Source organism: Sardina pilchardus, chromosome 14 (genome assembly GCF_963854185.1).
Source record: "Sardina pilchardus chromosome 14, fSarPil1.1, whole genome shotgun sequence".
Taxonomy (NCBI): domain Eukaryota; kingdom Metazoa; phylum Chordata; class Actinopteri; order Clupeiformes; family Clupeidae; genus Sardina; species Sardina pilchardus.
In genome coordinates, this window is record NC_085007.1 from 16,082,468 (window position 1) to 16,103,169 (window position 20,702).

A 20,702-nucleotide genomic window follows, 5' to 3' on the forward strand; every position below is an offset into this window, starting at 1 on the left:
ATTCGGCTGGATACAGACATTCAACAATATTTTAAAAATATTCATTGCCCCAGACAGATTAACCTGGTCTCTAAGAAACAATGCAAAGTTGTGTGGATGGGGCATGAGACCCAACACAAAGCTGCTGTTCACCCATACTCGATCTTCTTGGGGTTTGTGGATCCCCATCGATGACGCAGATATGATAATGGTCATGTGGGGGGGATGGAGATCACACAGGTTCTGCTTCATCTCTGCGGCAAAATCCACTCTTCAGGGACTAGGCAAAAAGGAGAAGGATGCTATGCCACCTCAGTCGACCCCAGCCAAGCCATTTCACCTGCATTTAGTCCCAGGTTAGAGCTCAGGGACCTCCTTGCCACCTCCTCTCCACAGCAAACATAGCAGTCTTCAATGATCCACACATTAGGTACTGCCAAAATAGAAAGGTAAACATTTAATTACATTCATACCTGTGTAACCTACAATGAAATGCAATACAAGTACAACACAAGTGTCAACTAACAACACTTGTAATCACCAGTATTCACGAGTGTGATTTTGACAGTAAAATTACATATTGTGCAAATCATTGCTCTAAAATTGTATTTAGTTTTACTCATTGCATAATCCATAACACAACACCCTTGTATATTCATTGTTTTCATTAGGTCCCTTTTCACAGGTGTATAAAATCAAGCACCTTGACTATGCATGCAGACAGCATGGTGTTTGATTAATACATCTGTGGAAAGGGACCTGATGAAACCCATGATTATTGCTAAAACATAAAACACATCAAAGATGTACAACTAATACTAGACTAAGATTTTGTCAATAACTTGACGGAATAAAGCGAGCTTGATGTTGACATAAATGATTGTTAATGTTACAATGAAATGACCGCCACATTCAATGTCTCAGGATCATACGTTTCAACGTTTCATAACTACATTACCAATAATAAAATGAGAACAGAGATGGGTAACGTTAATCACTAAAGCTAAAGATCAATGTATCTGTAGTGGAGTCTAACTTTCTCTATCGTTTATTGTAAATGGGGTAACGTAACGTTAACAGCTTATTTCACCTGCTAGAAGGCGCAAACACAACTCCGTTCATTATAGTAGGCTAACTTGTTAGCAGCACTAACTATTCACATGAGTTTACCCGGTTAGCTTGCAGGATACATAATCATAAGATGTCTGAACACATGCCTTTAAGAGACATACATGAACACGGTTCAACTTACCAGCAAATTCAGGTGGGTTAGAATCAGTCTTCGACTTCGGTGGCTTCGCAGTAAACGTAGCAGTAGCCTAGCTTGCCAGTCTCGTAACCGTAACGTATTAGCTGTTTAGCTGAACAAGTCGAGCAGAACAGAACACCTGTTCGGCTCAGTTTCGCACAAAGCCCGCCCTTTCACCCATTTGATTGGATTGGCCAGAATGTGGGCGTGGTTATGATTTCCCAAGATTTCCCAAGATGGCGCCGCCCATACCCCCCATAAACGGCTTCATTTGAGTTCTTCAGAAATCTATGGGTGACGTCACAGACGCTTTGTCCATATTTTTTACAGTCTATGGTGTGTATATAGCAGCGAGGGACTCGCTGGAGTCTAGGAGGAGTTGCGGCAAGGTCGGGGAAGCATCCTTTGACTGTAAACACCGAAATCGACCAGCCACGGGATCAATTAACATTACAAAGACATTTCACAGCTTAAAGACCGAGGATTGACTCGGCTATTTTACTTGCGCCGAGGAACATCAGTTGGACCTGAAAGCAGACACCTTCCTCTTACTGAGGTTGTTGAGTGAGCTAGCATTCTCCATTTGTGTCCGCATGTCTGGAGTCGTGCTGCCAGTTACAACGAGGTAAAGCGGCAGTCGCCCTCACAGAATTTGAGGGCACGTTTCCTGTGAACGAGCATCCAGGCGGTCTTTCACCATCAGGGAAAGTGAACGGGATTGTGCCTGCGAGTTCTATGTTCGGGACATCTGGCACAGGGGCTGTAACATCAGTTTAGTGTAGTTGTCGCGATCGGTCACGGGTCGAGTCTAACATTTAGCTCGCTATTGTTTTTAAAATCCCACCCTCTGCTGATTGGTAACGTTAATATTTGCCATGTCAGACCCAGCGTCGCCGGCTGACTCTCCCGCCCTGGGAGATCATGCCCCGCCAGAATCCGAGGGGCTGACCGTGGACGGTGGATTGAAACCTGCTGGTCCGACACCAAGCCAGAGTCGGTTTCAAGTGGATATCGTGACAGAAGCAGGCGGTGGAGGTGATAAAACACCCGGCTCGGATGCTTCTACAAACGCATCTGGCGATAAAGCCGCTCCCGTCGCCGAGGAAGCAGCTAGCGGCGAGGAGGCGAAGGGCAGATTTCGGGTAGTGAACTTTGTGGATCCAAGCGGGGCTGATAGCCCACCAGACGGTGTGGCCCCGGAGGGCTTCCAGAATGGAGACACCGTCATGAGTGAAACTAGCCTGCATTCGTCCACCGGAGGCCCGCACCAATATCACTATGACACCCACACCAACACCTATTACCTGAGGACTTTTGGTCATAACACCATTGATGCGGTGCCGAACATCGACTTTTACCGGCAAACTGCAGCGCCCTTGGGCGAGAAGCTGATTAGACCCACCCTATCGGAGCTGCATGACGAGTTGGACAAGGTAAGCTTGTGTTGAATGTCCAGTGATGCAGAATACCGTCGCAGCCTGTGCATGCTCCCTGGAAGGCTTTCACTGATAGCCAGCATTATCACAGCACTACAGCTACACACTTTGATCTCCTGTTTTGACTATAACGTTGTCAAGCAGAATTAGCCTAGAAAATGATGGACAATGTGTAGGTGTGTAATGTTTGTAGTGTGTAACCATACCTCACTAGATGGAAGCAGCAAGAAAACTAGCATGCCGGTAGACTAGTCATGTGGCTAGGCCTGATGAGTATAGTGCCTCTGAAGTGCTGGTTACTGTAGCTGAGCAGATGACTTGAATATCAGCGTAGGGCTCCGTCCGTCCGTCTCTGTTTAGTCGAGCTTCGAAGTAGGAAATCCTGCTAAGCTACGTTTAACGTTACTGACGTTATACTGAGAAAGCTCTTTGAAATTGATATTTTTCCTTAAAGCCTCATCCATTACCGGCACATTACTTTGTTGATCGTATAACTCACGTGTAGGCTACTGGCAGTAAGCAGAACACGTAATCTCATTTAGTGGATACTATCGCTAATGAATAACCGTCCGTATTGATGTCAAGTGTACTCTCCTCTCCTGACGCCAAGCTCCAATAAACTCATTAAGAGCTCTATGTTTTTCGGAGTTCTTGTAGGCCACGTTTAATGGGCACCCAACTGTTCTGTGTTGAGAGACGACAGCGTTCATTACTGATGCCTGTGAGGTGCGATTGCTAATTCCTTTCTAAACCCCCTTGCCAAGTTGTCTACTGAAATTAGTATTTTGTATTCCAATGACCGCAATGACGACTTAAACTCATAGCCTAAGGAAACATTCCTTGTTTGGAATCATGGTAAAAGTTGTTTCACGTCCTTGTCTTGTTCACTTCTGTAATACAAACAGTACCAATTTACATTGGATTGTTTAGCAGACTGAATAATGGACATTAAGTACTAGGTCTGCTACTCCTGTGAAATATGAAGTCACATGGCTTTGGTATGAGATTGTAATCATGCCTAGTTCTGTCCAAATTCTTCGAAGATGAAAGAAAAACAACAGACAGCCATGCCATGTTGACATTCCAGCATAGGAGGTGAGGAAGTAGGCTAGTTCGGGAAGAAGGACGCTCAAGGTTTCCCCCCTCCCTCTCTATCCCACCTCTCACCCCCCCCCTCCCCCCAATTCACCATATCCCTGATCCGCTCTCTTCCACTCTTCACTCTTCCTCTCACACTACGTTTCTTCTCGGTTTCCTTGGACTCCTGTTTCCTGTTTGAATAATCACTCATTTTAAAGAGTCACTCTCTGGAGAGCAAGCAGTCTGAAATGCTCTTATGGAATTGTTCTGTTCTTTGTCACTTAGGCTCCAGCATCACCCCTTTTCTTTCTCTCTCCGTCACACACACACACACACACACACACACACACACACACACACACACACACACACACACACACACACACACACACACACACACACACACAGACTAAACTGTTCAGCTGATAGAATTTCTGTTCCCTTTCTGGTATGTAGATCTATAGGATGGAATTTTTAAGCTGAGGCAAACACATTTTTAGCTGATCATGTGTAGATATGTTTTTTTTCTCTCTCCCCAGAACAATCCTAAGCTTTCTAGTCTGTCCAAGTCCTTCCACATGTGACTGATCACAGACGAGATGCTTTGCAGCGTGTCTCACATGCTCTTTGCCGGCATCTCTCTGAAACTCTGCCTTTTTTGGCAGCGTGCATCCATGACTGTGCGCCGGGCAGCTGTTTGTAACCCGATCCTCATAGAAATTTACTGTGACGCATCATGTTTGCTATGACTATAAATACAGACGTAGCAGTTTTCTCAGTGTACAAGTGCTTTAATCTGTAGTTGTCATTGTAGTATGTGCACAAAGTCTTAAGCAGCTGTGAGTTCGGTTGACTCTTGTTTAGTGCCGCTGCTTTTCGAACACATGGCTGTTTATTTATATGATTGCAATCAAACGCTGTTGTTTCAGCTTATTTTTTCTCTTTATCGGGGGCCATCCAGCTTGACCTCATGTTGGTTTGGCTCCTGAATAGTTATGGGATGGGACTGGAGTCAATTTTTAATGAAAAGGAATTTCATTGGAGGGTTATTAGGTTGTGAGTTGCACTCTCTCATGCAAGGGGCAAGAAAGCAGGCTTCATGTGCAAAATTGGACTGAATTCTCACAAATTGATAAAAGAAAAAAAGTGGTAGTTAAGATCGCTTGGACTGTTCTGTCCATTGTTAGTAACTGGGCTCAGACAGACTTGGCTCATGTTTCAATGTCGACGTACAATTGTGTTAGGATACAAGTTGAAAACATTTTGACAGGGTTTCACAGTTAACGTTGATCAGTAACTCATTGTCCAGTAGACTTTTAAGAGATTTTCAATTTCTATAGCCTACTTCATGACTACATCAATGTGGGGGGAAAAAAATGGAAAAGGCAACGTTATTGGACACGAGAGTGCACATTTCCCCACCGATCAATGAGCTGGCCAGTTAAAGCCACTAAAAGGCCTGAGTGTATATTTGATGGAATACATAAGCATATCTTGGTGTGGCTGTTTGGTATCCTCACATTTCTTCTGGTCCCCGCAAAGTTAATTAAATGGATATATTTGCATTGAATGTTGGCAAAGCAATGTGCTACTTCATGCTCACATGGTCACATGGTGGCCTGTGACATCAGCCAGTCAGGATGCTGCTCTCAGAGGATGAGGAAGGAGGGTTTTAGGGGCCGGGTTTGTCCACATGCAGTCCCCCTGTGGGTCAGGCTGTGCAGCGGGTAGAAGTGGTGGTGGTGGTGGCGCAGGCGTTAGCAGGGGGCGAAAGCGCGATATTGACCCGGCGGAGGGAAACCCTGACAGGGCAGATTTATTCAGCGTCGTGCGGCCAAGCAGAAGCAGATTGTGCTGAAATATTGATGTCCTCCTCGCTGCTACTAACAGCAAGAGAGCTCCGGCATGCAGTACCACCGCACCGCACCGCTATGCTATGCTATGCTGACTACTCCACACACTCTCTCTCTCTCTCTCTCTCTCTCTCTCTCTCTCTCTCTCTCTCTCTCTCTCTCTCTCTCTCTCTCTCTCTCTCTCTCTCCCTCCGGCCTGCACTGCGACGGTTTGCTCAAGGTGATGGGTAGCAGGCATCCCAAGTATTTATATCTCAGACAATTTTTCATTTCCCTGTGTCATGCTCCCGGGTCCTTGACTTGGGAAGATAAAGAGGTTGCGTGTAAGTACTATGTGTTATGTTCTTATACAGACGGCGGGTCGTGCAAGGAAACGTACACACTAGGAGGAAACATTACTCCCAGGTGGAATAGCATTAACCATGCTATATCTTAATATCCTTCCACTGAATTGGAACTCTGCAGCAGTTCCAAGAATGCCTATAAGTCCCTCTTGATGGTGCTTTTTTCCCCTTCACTCCCATGTTCCCGTGAGATGATGGGGCCAACAGATCTCGCTCTTCCCATTGGCTGATGTTTCCATCCGCATTGTTGCTCGGCGACATATCCCCTGGATGGATAGAGCTCAGTATCTATGCACCAGTGGGCCTCTCATTAACAAGGGCCCTCGTTAGTGTGCCATTGTTGTAGGACGGATTAAGTTTACTTCGGATGATTAACATGATGTACTTTTCAATGAGTTGTCTACTGTAGTCATGGCAGATCCCTCCCCTTCTCCAAGTGAGGGGTTTTGGGTTCTCACCCTTAACTGGAAGGCTGTGGGAGGCCCATTCTGTCCTAGTGGTGGTTTGCATTTTTTGGTCATCTGTGATCACGTGTTGGCATCACCTCTTTAAGTATGCTTGAAAGGTTATTTTGTGATTGACTAATAAAGCGAAGCTCTTGCACACCATGGTGCCATTCCTCAATCCTCATGGTAGCTCTCTGGCGGTCGGCTTCAGAGATTTCTCATCAAAGAGCTGGGAAAACAGGTTGTTTTGGGACCCCCCCCCCTCCTCTCCCCCACTAATACATGTATGACTTCGTATATCCTCTTGCCACACACTCACAGAAAGCCTTGTATTCTTGCACCCATTGCGGCTTAGAAGTCCTGCCAAGAGCAATTTCCTCTTCACTTTGTTGTTAGTCTGCACATGTCTCAACAGTAGTTTAGTTGTGAGAGCAATCATTTGAGGACACTGTGGCTTTTGCAGTCCTGGCTTTTTACATTTTCTATCATGAGGCTGACTACAGATGATAAGGCTGCATAAAGGTGGTATTCGTCTTCTGTGTGCCAGGTGCACCCATGTATCCATGGCAATGCCAGTCCCAGGGGAGAGCTAAGAGATTTGGAACACAGACAATCAACAGGTTGTCTGTAGTGAACGTTCTGGTGCTGCCGAATATGGCAAAGCCACCACCGCAGAGCATCTGCTAAACGTCACTTAAGCATCCGCCATGGGTCTTTGATCTCTCCCTTTGGGGGTTGTTTTAACACTTGATGCCTGGCAATGTTTGGTGTGAACTGGGTTTCATGGATGAAAAAAAACAGCTTATTTACCATGGCCTCATAGTTCCTTACATCAGTTTGTAAACACACACATGTACTACTTAGAAGCAGAAGTGTCATGCCCTAGAACAACATGCACAGTATCGGTTCTTTTGCAACATCAGGAAATGGTTTTGCGAGAGAAACTACAAAAAAGGAAAACCGAAGGGTTAAGCAAGATTGTACCCACGCCATCTCATTGCCGCCTTCACACCGTGTTCTCGTGCCACAGATAACAAACGTCACAACTTCCCCGTCACGTTGGGTAAACATTGTGTTGCCGTCTCGACAACGATAAACCCTTGACAGACTGCCTTTAGAGGGTGGGATTGTGCTGCCTCTGGCTGCAGCAGGAGGAGTGTTTGGGCACGTGTGTCTCCGCCGTCTCACGAATGTTGACACCAAGAGGTGTGTGTGCCTGTGTGTACATGTGTGTCTCTGTGTGTGTGTGTCTGTCTCTGTGTGTGTGTCTGTCTCTGTGTATGTGTGTATGTGTGTGTGTGTGTGTTGACAAAGACCGTCTGTTGGCTGTCACTCCGAGAGCCCTCCAATGGGGTTTAATGATGAAGGCTCAGCCTGGCTTCTGTGTCAACCCCCCGATAATACACGTCCTTGTTCAGCTTATGGCGGAGCAGGAATCAAGATGGCTAGACAAAGAGGTATCCTATAAGCCAAAAAACATGCTAACCATTACATGGATGTCATTGTAAGAGTTATCAGTTAAAATAAGTGCGCATTCACCTGCTATTGATGGGCACATTTGCACTGCCTTGCACACCATAAGACTTTTTGGCAAGAAGCATATGCTCAGTTGCATTCCAAAAGAGTATGCTCACTGCAGACATGGTTTCAGGACTGTCCGGTTTTGAAGTCATCGTCACACTGTTTATGTCTGCTTGTGCAAACACAATTAACTGTCTTCGTTGACAGGAGCGCCGGCTAGTTTTAAACTAATTTCCATGCTAGGTGCTAATCCAGGGATGGAACAAAGGGGATCAATGAGTTGAACTCCCTCCAAATCCCCGATTATCTCATCTTAGCATTGTCATTCTCTTTTCTTTGGCCTAGTGAGTCCTGTGCGCCGTTTGTGTGTGTGCACAGGCACATTGGTGGCCTGCTGTAAAAAGGGGAAGCTCTGGTGAGACTAGCCAAACACAGGAAGAGGGTTGGCTGCGAGAGCGAGAGGGCTGGACTGAGCGCCATGGAAGCCTCCACGTGGTTGTGTGTTTATGTTCTTGCTTTCCTAAGAGAGCTCTGTCTTTCTTTCTCAAGCACTCGCTCTCGCTCTCAAAAGCACACGCTCGCTTGCTGTGTGTGTGTGTGTGTGTGTGTGTGTGTGTGTGTCTTGGCTGCGCTCAAGACTAGTGTAGTGTCACACACAGGAAGACACAGAGGCTAGAGTGTGTGTTGAGAGAGGAGGGGGGGGAATGAGAGAGGGCGACAGCGGGAGGCCCTTTGTTGCCGTGCCGGATCAGGCTGTTGGGGCTGCCTGCAGATGGTGAAATGTATACAAGCCTTTTGGCAGGGACTCACAGGTGGTGCCGAGACACAGAGGTGAAACTGCTATGGGGGGTGGTGGTGGGGGGGGGGGTTTGAGAGACAGACTCTAGTGTCTTCTCTTCCCCCCCCCCCCCCCCTTTCTTGGAGGCCATTGCTGCCTGCGCTACGAGGAACTGATATTATTTGTGTGTGCAAGTGTCTGAGAGAGTCCGTGTGTGGAGATTCCGTACTGTTACTGGAACATGGTTCATTCATAGAACTGCTGGTGTCCCTGGGGGGGGTGGGACAGTATCTTTATTCAACTTTGTTCCTTCCTGCTGACTGATGTCCAGAAGCCATACTGTACCAGTAACTGGTAGATAGTCAGACCCCCCCCCCCCCCCCCTCACGATTTATGCTTGACATCTTGTCATAGGATAAGTAAGGATGAGTACATGATTGTTCAGTAACACATTGTATGGAACACACAAGTACAGGACAGTGCTATTAAACACTCAGTTGATAACCAAATATTCACTACAATAGAGATTTTTTTGCCGTTGTAGCCATCACCATTAGAGACACTTCTTACATCGGTGAAACCACCTGATTAGAACTTTTCACTAGACTCCATCCACAGAATAATGACTAATCCCAGTAGGTCAGACAGTAAGAGCTCGATAGAAACCTTCTGTGGACAAATGTCATCTCCCATGATGCATCTCAAGGTAAAGCTCCGTGGGAGGCGCCCCCCGTGCGTTCATAGCGCAGACCTACGCTGCTGATGGAACCGAAATGGCCGCCTCCTGTGTTACCGATGGCTTTTTTGCCATTGAATTGTTTTGAATTACAGTTTTGATCGCGCCGCAGCAGCCAATGATGAGTGAGCTCTCGGGGACAACAATGAGGGGCTTTGTTGCCTAGCGAAGCAGCCTCATTGGTGGAGGGAGTTACCGATGCACAGGTCCCATTGCTGCGCTGTTATACCCATGCACGTTGCTGGGTTTTGGTCCGCGAAAGGCAATCTGTGACTGGATCAGAGAGGATGTGGTGTATAGAACAGTATCAGCCTGTGAATCTCATAGCTGTTTTGTCAAGTAGTCTGTTCTTGTTAGATAAATAGTTAAAATGTGTTAGTACACTTGGGATGTTATTTTAAATTCTTCTTTTTATGTTGGTCTTAGTGGTAGTAATGGTTTTAGTAGTAGTAGTAGAAGTAATAGTAATGGAATTACTAATGATAGTAGTAATGTCAGCTGTAGTAGTAAAAGTAGTAGTAGTGATGTAGGTTTGGCTGTAGTAATGCAAGTCTTGGTAGTAGTTATGTTAAAGTATGATCTGCTGTGGAGATGTAGTTTAAATATAGTCATAATATAGTCTTTCATTTAAGTCTGGCTTTTTAAATGCAGACGTTTTGTTGAAGTTTTAACTAACACCAAAGTACAACTTGCAGCATCCTTACTGAGCAGTTTGCTTCTTGTGGTGGACTCAACAGAATTCCCACTTCTGCGGCAGTAGTGTTTAATGTAAAGCTGTAAAACTTAAACGACTGTCAGACTCATTCTATTTGCCCAGTTGTGTAAAATATCTTTTGTTCTGTTGTTGACCCCGTGACTCGCTAGAATTGTTACTATGTCTGGTGTCGACCCTGTTTTGTATATTCTGTCCCTTCTGGTTGCCACAACGCTATAGGCATTCTCACAAACATCAGGTGATTTTCAGACATAACAATGATCTTGACATAAATGCCACGGCTCATTGATTGTCCGCTCAACGTCTGTCTGCTTTTGGGTTGTTTGTAAACACCATCTCTCTCTGTCTCTCTCTCTTTCTGTCTGTCTCTCTCTCTATTTTCTTTTTCTGTTTTTCCTGACCTGTCGTATTTAATACATTCACCTCCCTCTTAGTGCAGGACTAGGCTAGATTGTGCTAGCAGTGCTGTGTGTGTGGGGCTTCTGTGGTTCGCCAATAGAATTTTGTGTGATGTTTGTGAGTTTCAGTCTGTACTGTCACACTCTTTTAGGGCCACTGTTACAGCGTATGTTTGGTTCGAGCTGACTGACGGACTACTGAGGAAACCACTTTAGCATCTCTCACCACAGTGGTTTTGTTTGTGGGCTTCTTCCTTGGATGAACTACTTGGTGGTTTGGATTCTGTAGTTCCATAGCAGCGCAGTTATATACTTTTGTTGTCATTCTTTGTTCTCCCAGCTTTACTGGCCCATACCAGACGCAAGTATATCCCATATATCATATATGGTATTTTCCGTTGCCAAACCGCCGTCATGTCTGGTAATTCCATTCAGCAGGCAAGCATATAAAATGCACCCTGTTTGCCATATATGGGTTTACAGTGTCTTGGAGCACTTTAATTTCCTCTGTGTAAGCTGAATGCGAGACAGATGTGTGAATGAGTTTTTCGAACCCTTTTGAAGTCATCGGGAGTGTCTCTCTGTGGTGTGTGTTTGTGTACAGTAAGTGTATGTGTGCGTGTGTGTGTTTGGATGGATGGGGGGAGCGGGTTCTTAATAAACAAGCAGGCACAGGAAGTAAGCTCATATCCCATAGAGTGCCTGCATTCGAGACACTGGAGTGTGAAAGGAAGTGGCTGATTGGAATCCGGTGCTTGTGACGTCACAAATCCATAGCTACTTGCCTAATGTCCATGTGATGTTCAGTGAGTCTCCGGATGTTTGGGAGGCGCCTCATGCAATGATGAATCATGCCACTTAATTGATTGTCTTCTCTGAAGGGTTGAGACGGCGACTAGTGCTCGACCTCTAACATCTAGGATAATGTCTGTCATTTTTTTTTGGTGGTAGAAGGTTATTCTGAACAAAGTGCACTTGTTAGGGTGGGTGCGTAAGCCTGTGGTCTGCTGACAAATAATTGCACTTCAAAAAAAAAAAGCACATACAAAGACCTCGTTATATCGAGACCAAGATTTGGGATATTACCTCCGCTCAAGGTGAAATTTTATGAGGGGAGGTTGTCTTCTGTGGCAGAACTGGCAACTGGTCATACTGAAAAAAAAAGCAAAGAAAGAGAGGGGAAAATAGCTCATTTCCTGTTTAGAATTTGCCCTGGCCAACTCCCCTGTTAGGGTCACTAGTAAAATGCAACCCAACAGGAGCAGAAAAGTTGCTTGTTTTTGGGCAGCAATATTGGAGAAGCAGGGTTTGGATGTGGTATTTTGTTCCATGATGTAGTCTAAGGTTGCATTGGGATGTGTGGGGGTAGGTGGGGAGGTTGGGCTGTTTCTGCTAGATTGCAGATGTTAATTTCAGTGTTTGCTTTTGGATTATAAATGTTGCGCCGCCAACCCTCATAAACTCAATAAACTCCCTTGGAAAGAACAAACATAATGAATATTTGCTGCTTGGCCTGTGCACTAACTGCATTCAGTAGAGCCCAGTGAAACAGTCAATCTGGCACGTTCCCCCCTCAGCTTTTTGCCTGTTTACAATGCACATTTAATTTTATTGAGTTCTCTTTTTTTTTATTCCTTGTAGTGTTTTGTTTTATCCAATAGCAGTGAAAAAGATGCTTCCCTATATGTTCTCATCATTGACACAGGGAAAAGTGTATCAAGTTGAGTTAGCTTGGTGTGTTGCCCTCAGACATCTTTAAAAAAAAAAAAAATCATACCCCATGTAATGGCATGGCATGCAATGGCAGTTTCAAACTTAATTTTGAAATACTTTTGCCACTGAGGTGTAGTGACAAACTCATTTTATGTGATGAGATCTCTCACGTTTTGTTTTTGGAGGTCCCCTCCTGTTTCTTGGGCTATTTGAACAACAGTTTCCTCCGCCATGCTAAGCTCTCCGTGGAGTACACATTGTGGTCAAAGCCGTGCTTTGTGTTCCTCCAGCCAAGTAGATAATGTCCTCTGACTCGTCCACTGCCGTTTGCGCTCGATGGTGTGAATTCGGAAGTGTTGGACCTCGAAGGGCATCAACACGTTTTTGAATTCCGTGCGGCTGCGTGTAGCCTTCGCCCTCGCTTTTGCCAGGAAATATGGGAGAGGAAGAGACAATGATGTAGCCTAATGTTTGTATATCACCGTACAACAACAGAGCTGCACTTTTGTTTGATTCGTTTATTTGTTTTCCAACGGTAGACATATCTTTTCTCTGGTGATAAATATTCAATGGCACATTAAGCTTACCTAATTGTCTCTAATGTTTTTGAGTGGTATATCTGCCTAACAGGGGTCATAAAGTTTGCTAATGCTAGCGCATGCATGTGAATGCCATCTCTGGATTATAGTTAGATAAACAGTGGTGGAGTAGTCTCATGATCTCTCAACCTCAGGAGGGCATGATTATCATCAATCTTCTTAAGCGTCTGAGTGTAGCTCTTGAGTTGCAAATGACTTCGGTGTGGAAAGGGAGGGAGTTGTCCTTCAGTTCAGTCAGCAGCAGGTTGCTTTGAAGTGTATCAAATGTTGCAAATGCCAAGGAACTCCTTATCAGTCCTCCAGAAGTCTTTGAACCCTTTGATGGAATAGAAGGGATGTGGAAGGTGGCATCTTCTTCTCCCACAGATTGCTTTTTAGCAGCAATCATAACAGAACAAAGCACTAAAAATTCCAAAGTAGGCAAGCGGTATGCACTCCAGTGTTTTTTTGTTCCAAACAGACGTCCTTGGCTGTTGCCATTTGACGTCCGTGAAGCCTGGGAGTTGTCATGTGAAATGAAATTTAAAAAAATGATCATCCTCTGACAGGAACTTCCGACAGATTATTATTTTTTGTATTTTATTTTTTTCTATCGTGCCAGATCCCAAAATCTCAGACATGGATGCAGATCCTAGTTGTGACTGAATATCACCCTGCTTCTTCAGACATAGACAGATTGGCAACCTATCTCTCCCTTTTATGTAAGATGTTCTTGGGGAAAAAAGGCCCATAAAACCAAATGAAAAGGGAGAGACTGTATTTCATACGGTAACTACTGCTCAGTGGGTGCTCTGTTGACATGTGTGGCCAACCAGGATCCCCTCCCTTCCCTGGATGCTTAGATGCACGCCACCTCCAATCGTGGGCCCAGCTGCAGTGGTCGAGCTGAACCTGTTTTCCCCCTGCGCCCTCTAATTGGTCCTGTTTATGCTCCAGCCGAACGTCACAGGGTCAGTGGAAACTAATGAACTGCGGTGGCTGATCACATGGTACCAGCTCCTTATCTGACAATTGGGGAACACATGTCTCCAAATGTCATTAATCCGTCCTTAAAGCTACAGCCCTCCATAATCAGAACTAAAATGCCTATGTAGGTGGCTCGCACTGCACTGCAACGATTGTGCATTCTGTTTATTTTGTTTTTGTTTATCAACAGATAGTCAATACATGTTGCATCTTTGATCTGACCATATGAAATTCCTAGGTATCTTCTTTGGCTTCGAAGCCCAACGTGCTACACCTGCCTTTTTAGTTTATTGCTCAAACAAGAAGAGGGTTGTTTCTCCCTTCCAAAGCACACAAGTGTCGAGGCTAGTAGAATCAAACATGTACAAGCATGTAACTTCCACCGGATAAATGTATCGATCAGGCGAATCGATGCTCTTTAGCAGAGCATCATGGAAGTTCCGAACCTATGCCGCTCTCGCCTTTCCGTGACCTCATTTCCAGCTGCATGCACTGCCATGATGTTCTAAACTACGCTTTTCAGCCGTGAGTGCTCTGTGCAAATCATAGAAGGGGAACATTTCTGCCAGTCAATCAATGAAATGTACCCCCCCCCCCCCCTCTCCCTTCCCTTCCCCAGCCCATGTGTTTTATAGGGATTTTATCCTGCTGCAAGGACAAGTCTGAATACTGTGAATGAATGTCTTTGTGTGGCTGTGTGTGTGTCGCTTGCTAGACTCTAGTAGAACAAAAACTATTCTGCCTCTTCAAAGTACTGCCAAAATCCAGCTCTTTCATTAAAAAAAGAGCCCAGCTTAACTTGGTCTGTTATTGATCAAGTGATCAATCTTCAGTCTCATTGGTAATTAGGAGGGCGGAATAGTGATCCACGAACCGTGACTGCTGTGCTAAATCTGTGTTGGTGGAATTTAGCCCGTCATGTTTTTTCCATGAGAGAAATTCAGAAGCCTGTAGTAGATAGTCAGCGCTGGAGTGCATGTGTATAGGCGTCATGAAACGGGCCACGCAACGAACTTTCGGGTTAGTGGGGGTGTCCGGTCCCTAACTGTTGAAGTGCTTAGGGATTTGCGGGCCCAGTGGTGATCAGCAAGCTGCCAAAGCATGCGTGTAGTGGGGGCCAGTGGCTCGCATCTCACAGCCACATGTTAGTTCAGCTGAAATGGCTTCTCACGTTACTAGCACACACGTTTGTCATTTATGTGCAATGCTGTGGAATGAGGATGTTGGCCTATGGCATCACAGTGAGTTTGCTAGTTAGTTTTGAAATGTGGGCCCAAGCAGTGAATTTCACGAAACCAAGTCAAGTCTGAGGTCAATCTTGAGGACGATGTTAAATTCACACTTTTTTTACGCATCTTAGAATCAATATTTTCCAACATATTACAAATGGATTTCAGTGATCTATGGTTCTCCTGTGGATGAATGTAAACTGTGTCTGAAGCTTTCCCCTTGCATTGTATTTTTAGCCTTTTTTACTAAATACCATTTTTAAATATTTGCTGGCTCTGGAGTTTGTCTTCCTAGTGCATTTCAGAGGCTTACAGGCCACTCTCAGTGATTTGACGAGGAGTATGACCTACATGTCTGTGAAAAGTAGGTAGACGGTCAGGCACTTTGCCGACACATGAAGACCAAGCGCCGTCTTTGGGGGTGCACACACTTCAGAGGTTGCATTCCTTCTCTGTAGAGGTCAGCCTGCTAAATTCATAGCTCCCCTCACAGGGGGGCTTGAAACAAATGGTATTTTCTGGTCCCATTCTTCAAGAAGAATAGACCTCCGTAATGGCAAATTAACATGCCGTGAGCTCTGTTGAGTTATGCATGGACAACGGTCTTGCAGTCACGTAAGAGGGGGAGAGTTGACCAGTCCGCTAGAGGTGGCACCTTTGCACTCTCCTCATTTTTTTTTTTTTTTTCTTGGACACATCCCCAACCCAGCTGTTCAGACTTTGGATGCCAAAAACACAGATTAGAGGGAGAGACTTTTTTTTGGCCAGAATTCTGCCGTGTAAACAGACGTCATCCACACAGCACGTGTAAACTATTTTCTACCCATTAATGCCTCAGAAGCCAAGCTGGAGTCTTACAAGAAAAAAAAGAAAGAAAAAAATACTATCCAACACCCTCCTCTATTTCCGGCATGCTGTCTTGATCTCTGTTATTGGCTGATATGTTTTAAATATATGTGGTCGCCGGTACGGCGCAATGTGTGCTAGATTCACACGTTTCTCCAGTCAATGTACGCATTGTTTCGTCACAAGCTCATGCCGCAGCATTTCGTCTTGAGTTGGCAGCCCTTTTGAACAGCTCTGTTTTCCCCCAAGGGGGGTTTGGGCATAATCCTCTGATATTTTCTCCTCGAGCAGCTTCTAAAATAAGTCCGCTCACGACACAACTATTGGAGAGGGAGGGGTTGCGGCGGCGGTGGTGGTGGTGGAGGTGGAGCTGGGGTGGTATGGCGCGAGGGTGTTGCTGGTTAAGTGAGACGAGTCAAGTGCTCCTCACACATGCTCATATGCCATAGCTCGCTGACAACGGTGTGATTCAAGTCTGATTAGCGCCATTGGCGGAAAGTATCTGTGGAGCTTTTTAGTTAAATTTGACAGGCCGTTCGGAGCAGGACGGGGATTTAAACGGTGATGAAGGTTTTAAAGTTTGATTGGGTGCCCGACCGTGGCTCCTCCCCTCTTTCTGTGTGAATTCTATAAATAAAGGAGTCACTTGTTCTGGGAGACCTCGCCATTCATCACCTTCTGTATTAATAGAGAAGCCTATCTTGTATACAGCACCCATTGAGTAATGTTTCTAAGCAGAATACAAATAAGGTTATCCATCTTGTCAACAATGCGTAGACAACACAATATATTTGGCCCTTTTTTTTTGTTGTGTTTGAAATCGAAAGTAATTTGGTTTTTCACAAGAGTAGTGAACTGTTCAACAATACCACTTGGTTCGAGGAGCGTATTCTGAGCCATGAGTCATTTGGAGTAATTAACCATATCGGACTGATTAAATATAGATCTGCACAGGCGAGCTAGCATGCATGCTCTCTCTCTTTTTTTTTAAGGCCAGACCTTGTGCATGCTGGCAGGGGAATAAGAGGAGTAGCGGCGTTTTCAGTGCAATCAACACATATGACAGCTGCTCTGTTGAGATTTTACCAATGGTGCTAGACAAGCATCACACAATTACCACAATAGTCCAGCACACACATTAGGCTATAGATCAAGTCTGTGACGTTCATCCTATTTTAGGGACCTTCCAGTTATAAACAGTTATGACATGGTTGCTTTTTTTTTTTGCAGTGACCATAGCATATGGTCACTTCACATTGTAGCGTGGCGACTAAAAACTGATACACATTGGCAACGAAAAATAGGCTCGTACAATGGCCTAGTATCCAATGACACTACCATCATGTAATGAAGTATTGACCACCAGACTAGAGCCATACTCTGGACTTTGTAATTAAAGAAACAAATGCATTGCAGCAGGATTTTTTTATTAAACAAATATACACAAATTGGTACACAAATACAAATTTGAGTAGTACATTAGATTTTATTATTGTCCTGTGCTATGGATTTAGGTTGACCTTTTCTGGCCTGTCATGGTCTGTTAGGGACATGGAACGTCTCTCTGTTTGTAAACTCATTTAAGTGCAGTTCTGCTAGCATGACTTGAGGTAAACAAATCTTGTTTATTTCATTGACAAAAAAGTAGTTTCTTATGAATAGGACCATTTAGAACATTGGCTCCCAAAGACTGGGAACACCAGAAAAAACATCCGGGAAACACTGATTTCTATAATAGAGTCTCTATTAAAAGAAAGCCAGTTTATCATGGCTCGTTTTAATGGTTCGTGCCTACATGGTAGATTTTAAACAGATCGTTTTTGATGTTCCAAGAAATACTAGTAGCGACATTTAAATGGCGTCACATTTAATTACCGGTAATAAGCTGGCCTCTTGTCTGTGTGAACCGATCCTCCCTTCATGTAACCACTCACACAGCCGTTCACCCTCACCTCTCCGCTCTCATTTCATTTTGACATTCTGAAAGACTCCTGGTCGCCACTCGCCAAGATCCCTATTAATCAGAGTGTCCTGTCTCCTCTCGTCTGTCTGCTATCGGAGGGGAGGTGTCCAGCGAGGGATGATTCCTGGGTTGCCTCCGCGCCCCTCAGACATCCTGAGGGAACCTGACTCATGGGCAGCGAAGGCTGAACGCTGGTTAGGGAGGAGTGTGACTCACATCCTGAAGTGTAGTGTCTTGCCCCCATACTGAGGGATCATGTATTGTTTATGCTGTGACCTAATGATGGTCCTCTTCCTGCCTTTTTTGCTCACTCCACCCAGCGTCCCTTTTGTCTTGTGTAACATAGCTGGAGAAGGGCATGTCCACCTTGTATGAGGATACCATACATTGCTGCCAAGTGTAAACTCAGGCTGTGGTAGCCAGACCCTTGGATATTTAGTCTGTGACGAGACCAACGCAATACATGCTTGCACTTAAAAATGACCTGGAGGCTATGGTTAACCAAACTTCCCCATCCCTTAGGCCTCCTGCCAAAACCGCGTCCCCTCCCCTCTCTCAACCATTCACCTTCACCTCCCCTTCGCCTTGTGCCTTGCACCTACACAGCCGTCACATGGTCTCCCCCTCTCACCTGCCCTCTGGCTCGGCTCGCTCCTCCTCCTCTCCTCCCTCCCCAAGGGGCCGAGTGTTGACAGGCCACGGATCCCAACAATGGCGCTCTTTCTTTTCCTCCTCTGCTCCGGCCCCCCGTCTCAGTAGCCACTATAGTCCTGCTGGTGCCAGACCGTGTGGTGGTGGGGCTTTCATGACGCAGAGAGAAAGGAAGAAAGAAAGAAGGAGAGGGGAGGGTGATGGAGAGAGACCGAGGGAGAGAGAGATGGATAGAGAGAGATGGCTAGAGAGAGATGAGGAAAGAGAGAGGGAGGGAAAATTGATGAGAACAAGACAAGAGAAGAGAAGAAGAGTGAGCGAGTAAGAGGTAAAGGCGGACGGAAAGAAGGAGCTTGACGGCAGATGGCTCAGGTGAAGTTGGGCCGCGGTGCCCCGTCACACGCCCTGGAGCACACGCCAGCAGCACCGCGCGTGTTTATTATTCATGCGTCTTATTGTTCCTCTCCGCTTCCTACCCACTATAATAACCGCAGCAGTAGTGCCCTTTCGCCCGCCTCATACTGTGCCTCATTATGCCACGAATAGCGCTCACTTTTTGTTAAATCGCTTCGGTAATATACAGCAACGAGGACAGACGTTTGAATGAAGAAAGACTGAGCACGTACAGCAGTTACAGTATAAGCAATTTCCTGCGATCGAATCTCCAAAAAGTGCAAAGCTCAAAAGGGGGCCTTTTTATAATTCATGTATCCATTGTCTGTACTCTGAATTAAGAAGATTCAGTCACAATCTCGTCTTTCCTGGCACGTGGACCGTATCCTGTAACCTGTAGTAGGTTTGGTTGTACAGTATTATAGTACGGGCATGGTGCTTTGAACTCTACAGTTCTGGGTTTAGGCCTATCGCCTGTGGAGAAAACAGAAGTGCAGTGTTTTCATGAGGGCTCTCTTGACGTTTTATCTGTACACACATGTAGCTAAGCGGAGGGAAGATTACGCTGTTGTTTGATTCTCTCTCGTTTCCAGACAGATGGCTCTCCCATCAGATAGACGGGCTGCTCTTAGTTCATAGTGCAGGTAGTAAGTGCCTAACAGAATCAGGCCTCACCCACCACACAAGAACAACATGTTTTGAAAATTAAATTTTTCCGTTGCGTGTTCAAAAACGTCCACATTACATTGTTTCCTGAAATATCCTATAGTCTGGATGGGGACTCAGAAACTATGGGGAATATAGCTCCTCTAGTGCAGGATCTGATATATTCGAATGACCATTTCATGCACCCTGACACTGCTGGCCTCTGTGCCCAAAGTCAGTGTGGTCACTTAGCGATTATGATGACTGAGGGCCCCAGTGCTCCGCTGTCCTCTGCTCAGCTGTGCTGGATCAGCCATCGGGCTTGTAACACGACACGACCTCAACCGCTACCAGGCGGCCAATCAATAGCATCCCTTCCTCTCAAGGTCATCCATATGTCCCGATAAGAGGCCCGTGTCAACACCTGCTAATGTCGGGGCCCGGTGAAAAGCCTAATGAATTTCTGGTCGTCTCGTCTTTTTTTCTGAAAAACTTTTTTTTGCCACCCAACTGATTGAATCTCTGATAAAAAAAAGGAGAGCCACGAAGGAAAGTGAGCGGATCTTTGGTGGCTCTGGCTGCTTATCCTCTGCGTCAATCTCTATCCCCCTGCCCTGCCCTGCCCTGCCCTGCCCTGCCCTCCCAATCCACCCCAACCCGATCCAATCCCAATCCCAACCCCCTTGTCTGCTTGCAATCAGTCACTATACATCTCTCTCTCTCTCCACACACCACACTCCAACTATGTGTTGGCTGCACGAGTCTCATTGAACACCCCCCTTCCTTTTTTGATTTTTGATCGGCTCTCCTTCCCCCACACACCCCTTGGGCAAGTGCTGGCATTGAACGGGCTGCCAGTGCCATGCAGTTTTTTTTCCACACGCGCCCACATAGTCAATCAGTAAAGCCATGCATGTGCAAATGTCATCGGCGGTAGGGGGGTTTGATGCCATCCCTAGTACACAGGATGTCCGCTCAGAGCCAGTCTTTTTTTTTTTTCCCGCTCAGTGTATTCTTTTTTTTCTCTCTTTTCTCTTTTTAAGGAGTGCTCTTTGTGTGAAGCTTTACAGGACAGGATGTTGTAAACTTGCGGCAGGGGAAGGGGGGACAGGCAAGGGAGGTGTTGATTTCAAGGGGGCTTCCCTTTTTGGTTGTCTCCGGG

The 20,702-nt window shown here is 45.6% G+C and overlaps 1 protein-coding gene across 1 annotated transcript in view; it reads left to right on the forward strand.

Annotated features, from left to right (window-relative positions):
• Positions 1-1,612: 1,612 nt before the first annotated feature.
• slc12a2 (solute carrier family 12 member 2) overlaps positions 1,613-20,702 on the forward strand; it is a 57,531-nt gene continuing 38,441 nt past the window's right edge. Inside the window, exon 1 of the mRNA XM_062553531.1 lies at positions 1,613-2,661. Coding sequence (XP_062409515.1) covers positions 2,104-2,661 — 558 coding nt within the window. The 5' untranslated portion in view covers positions 1,613-2,103. The remainder of the gene's footprint in view (positions 2,662-20,702) is intronic.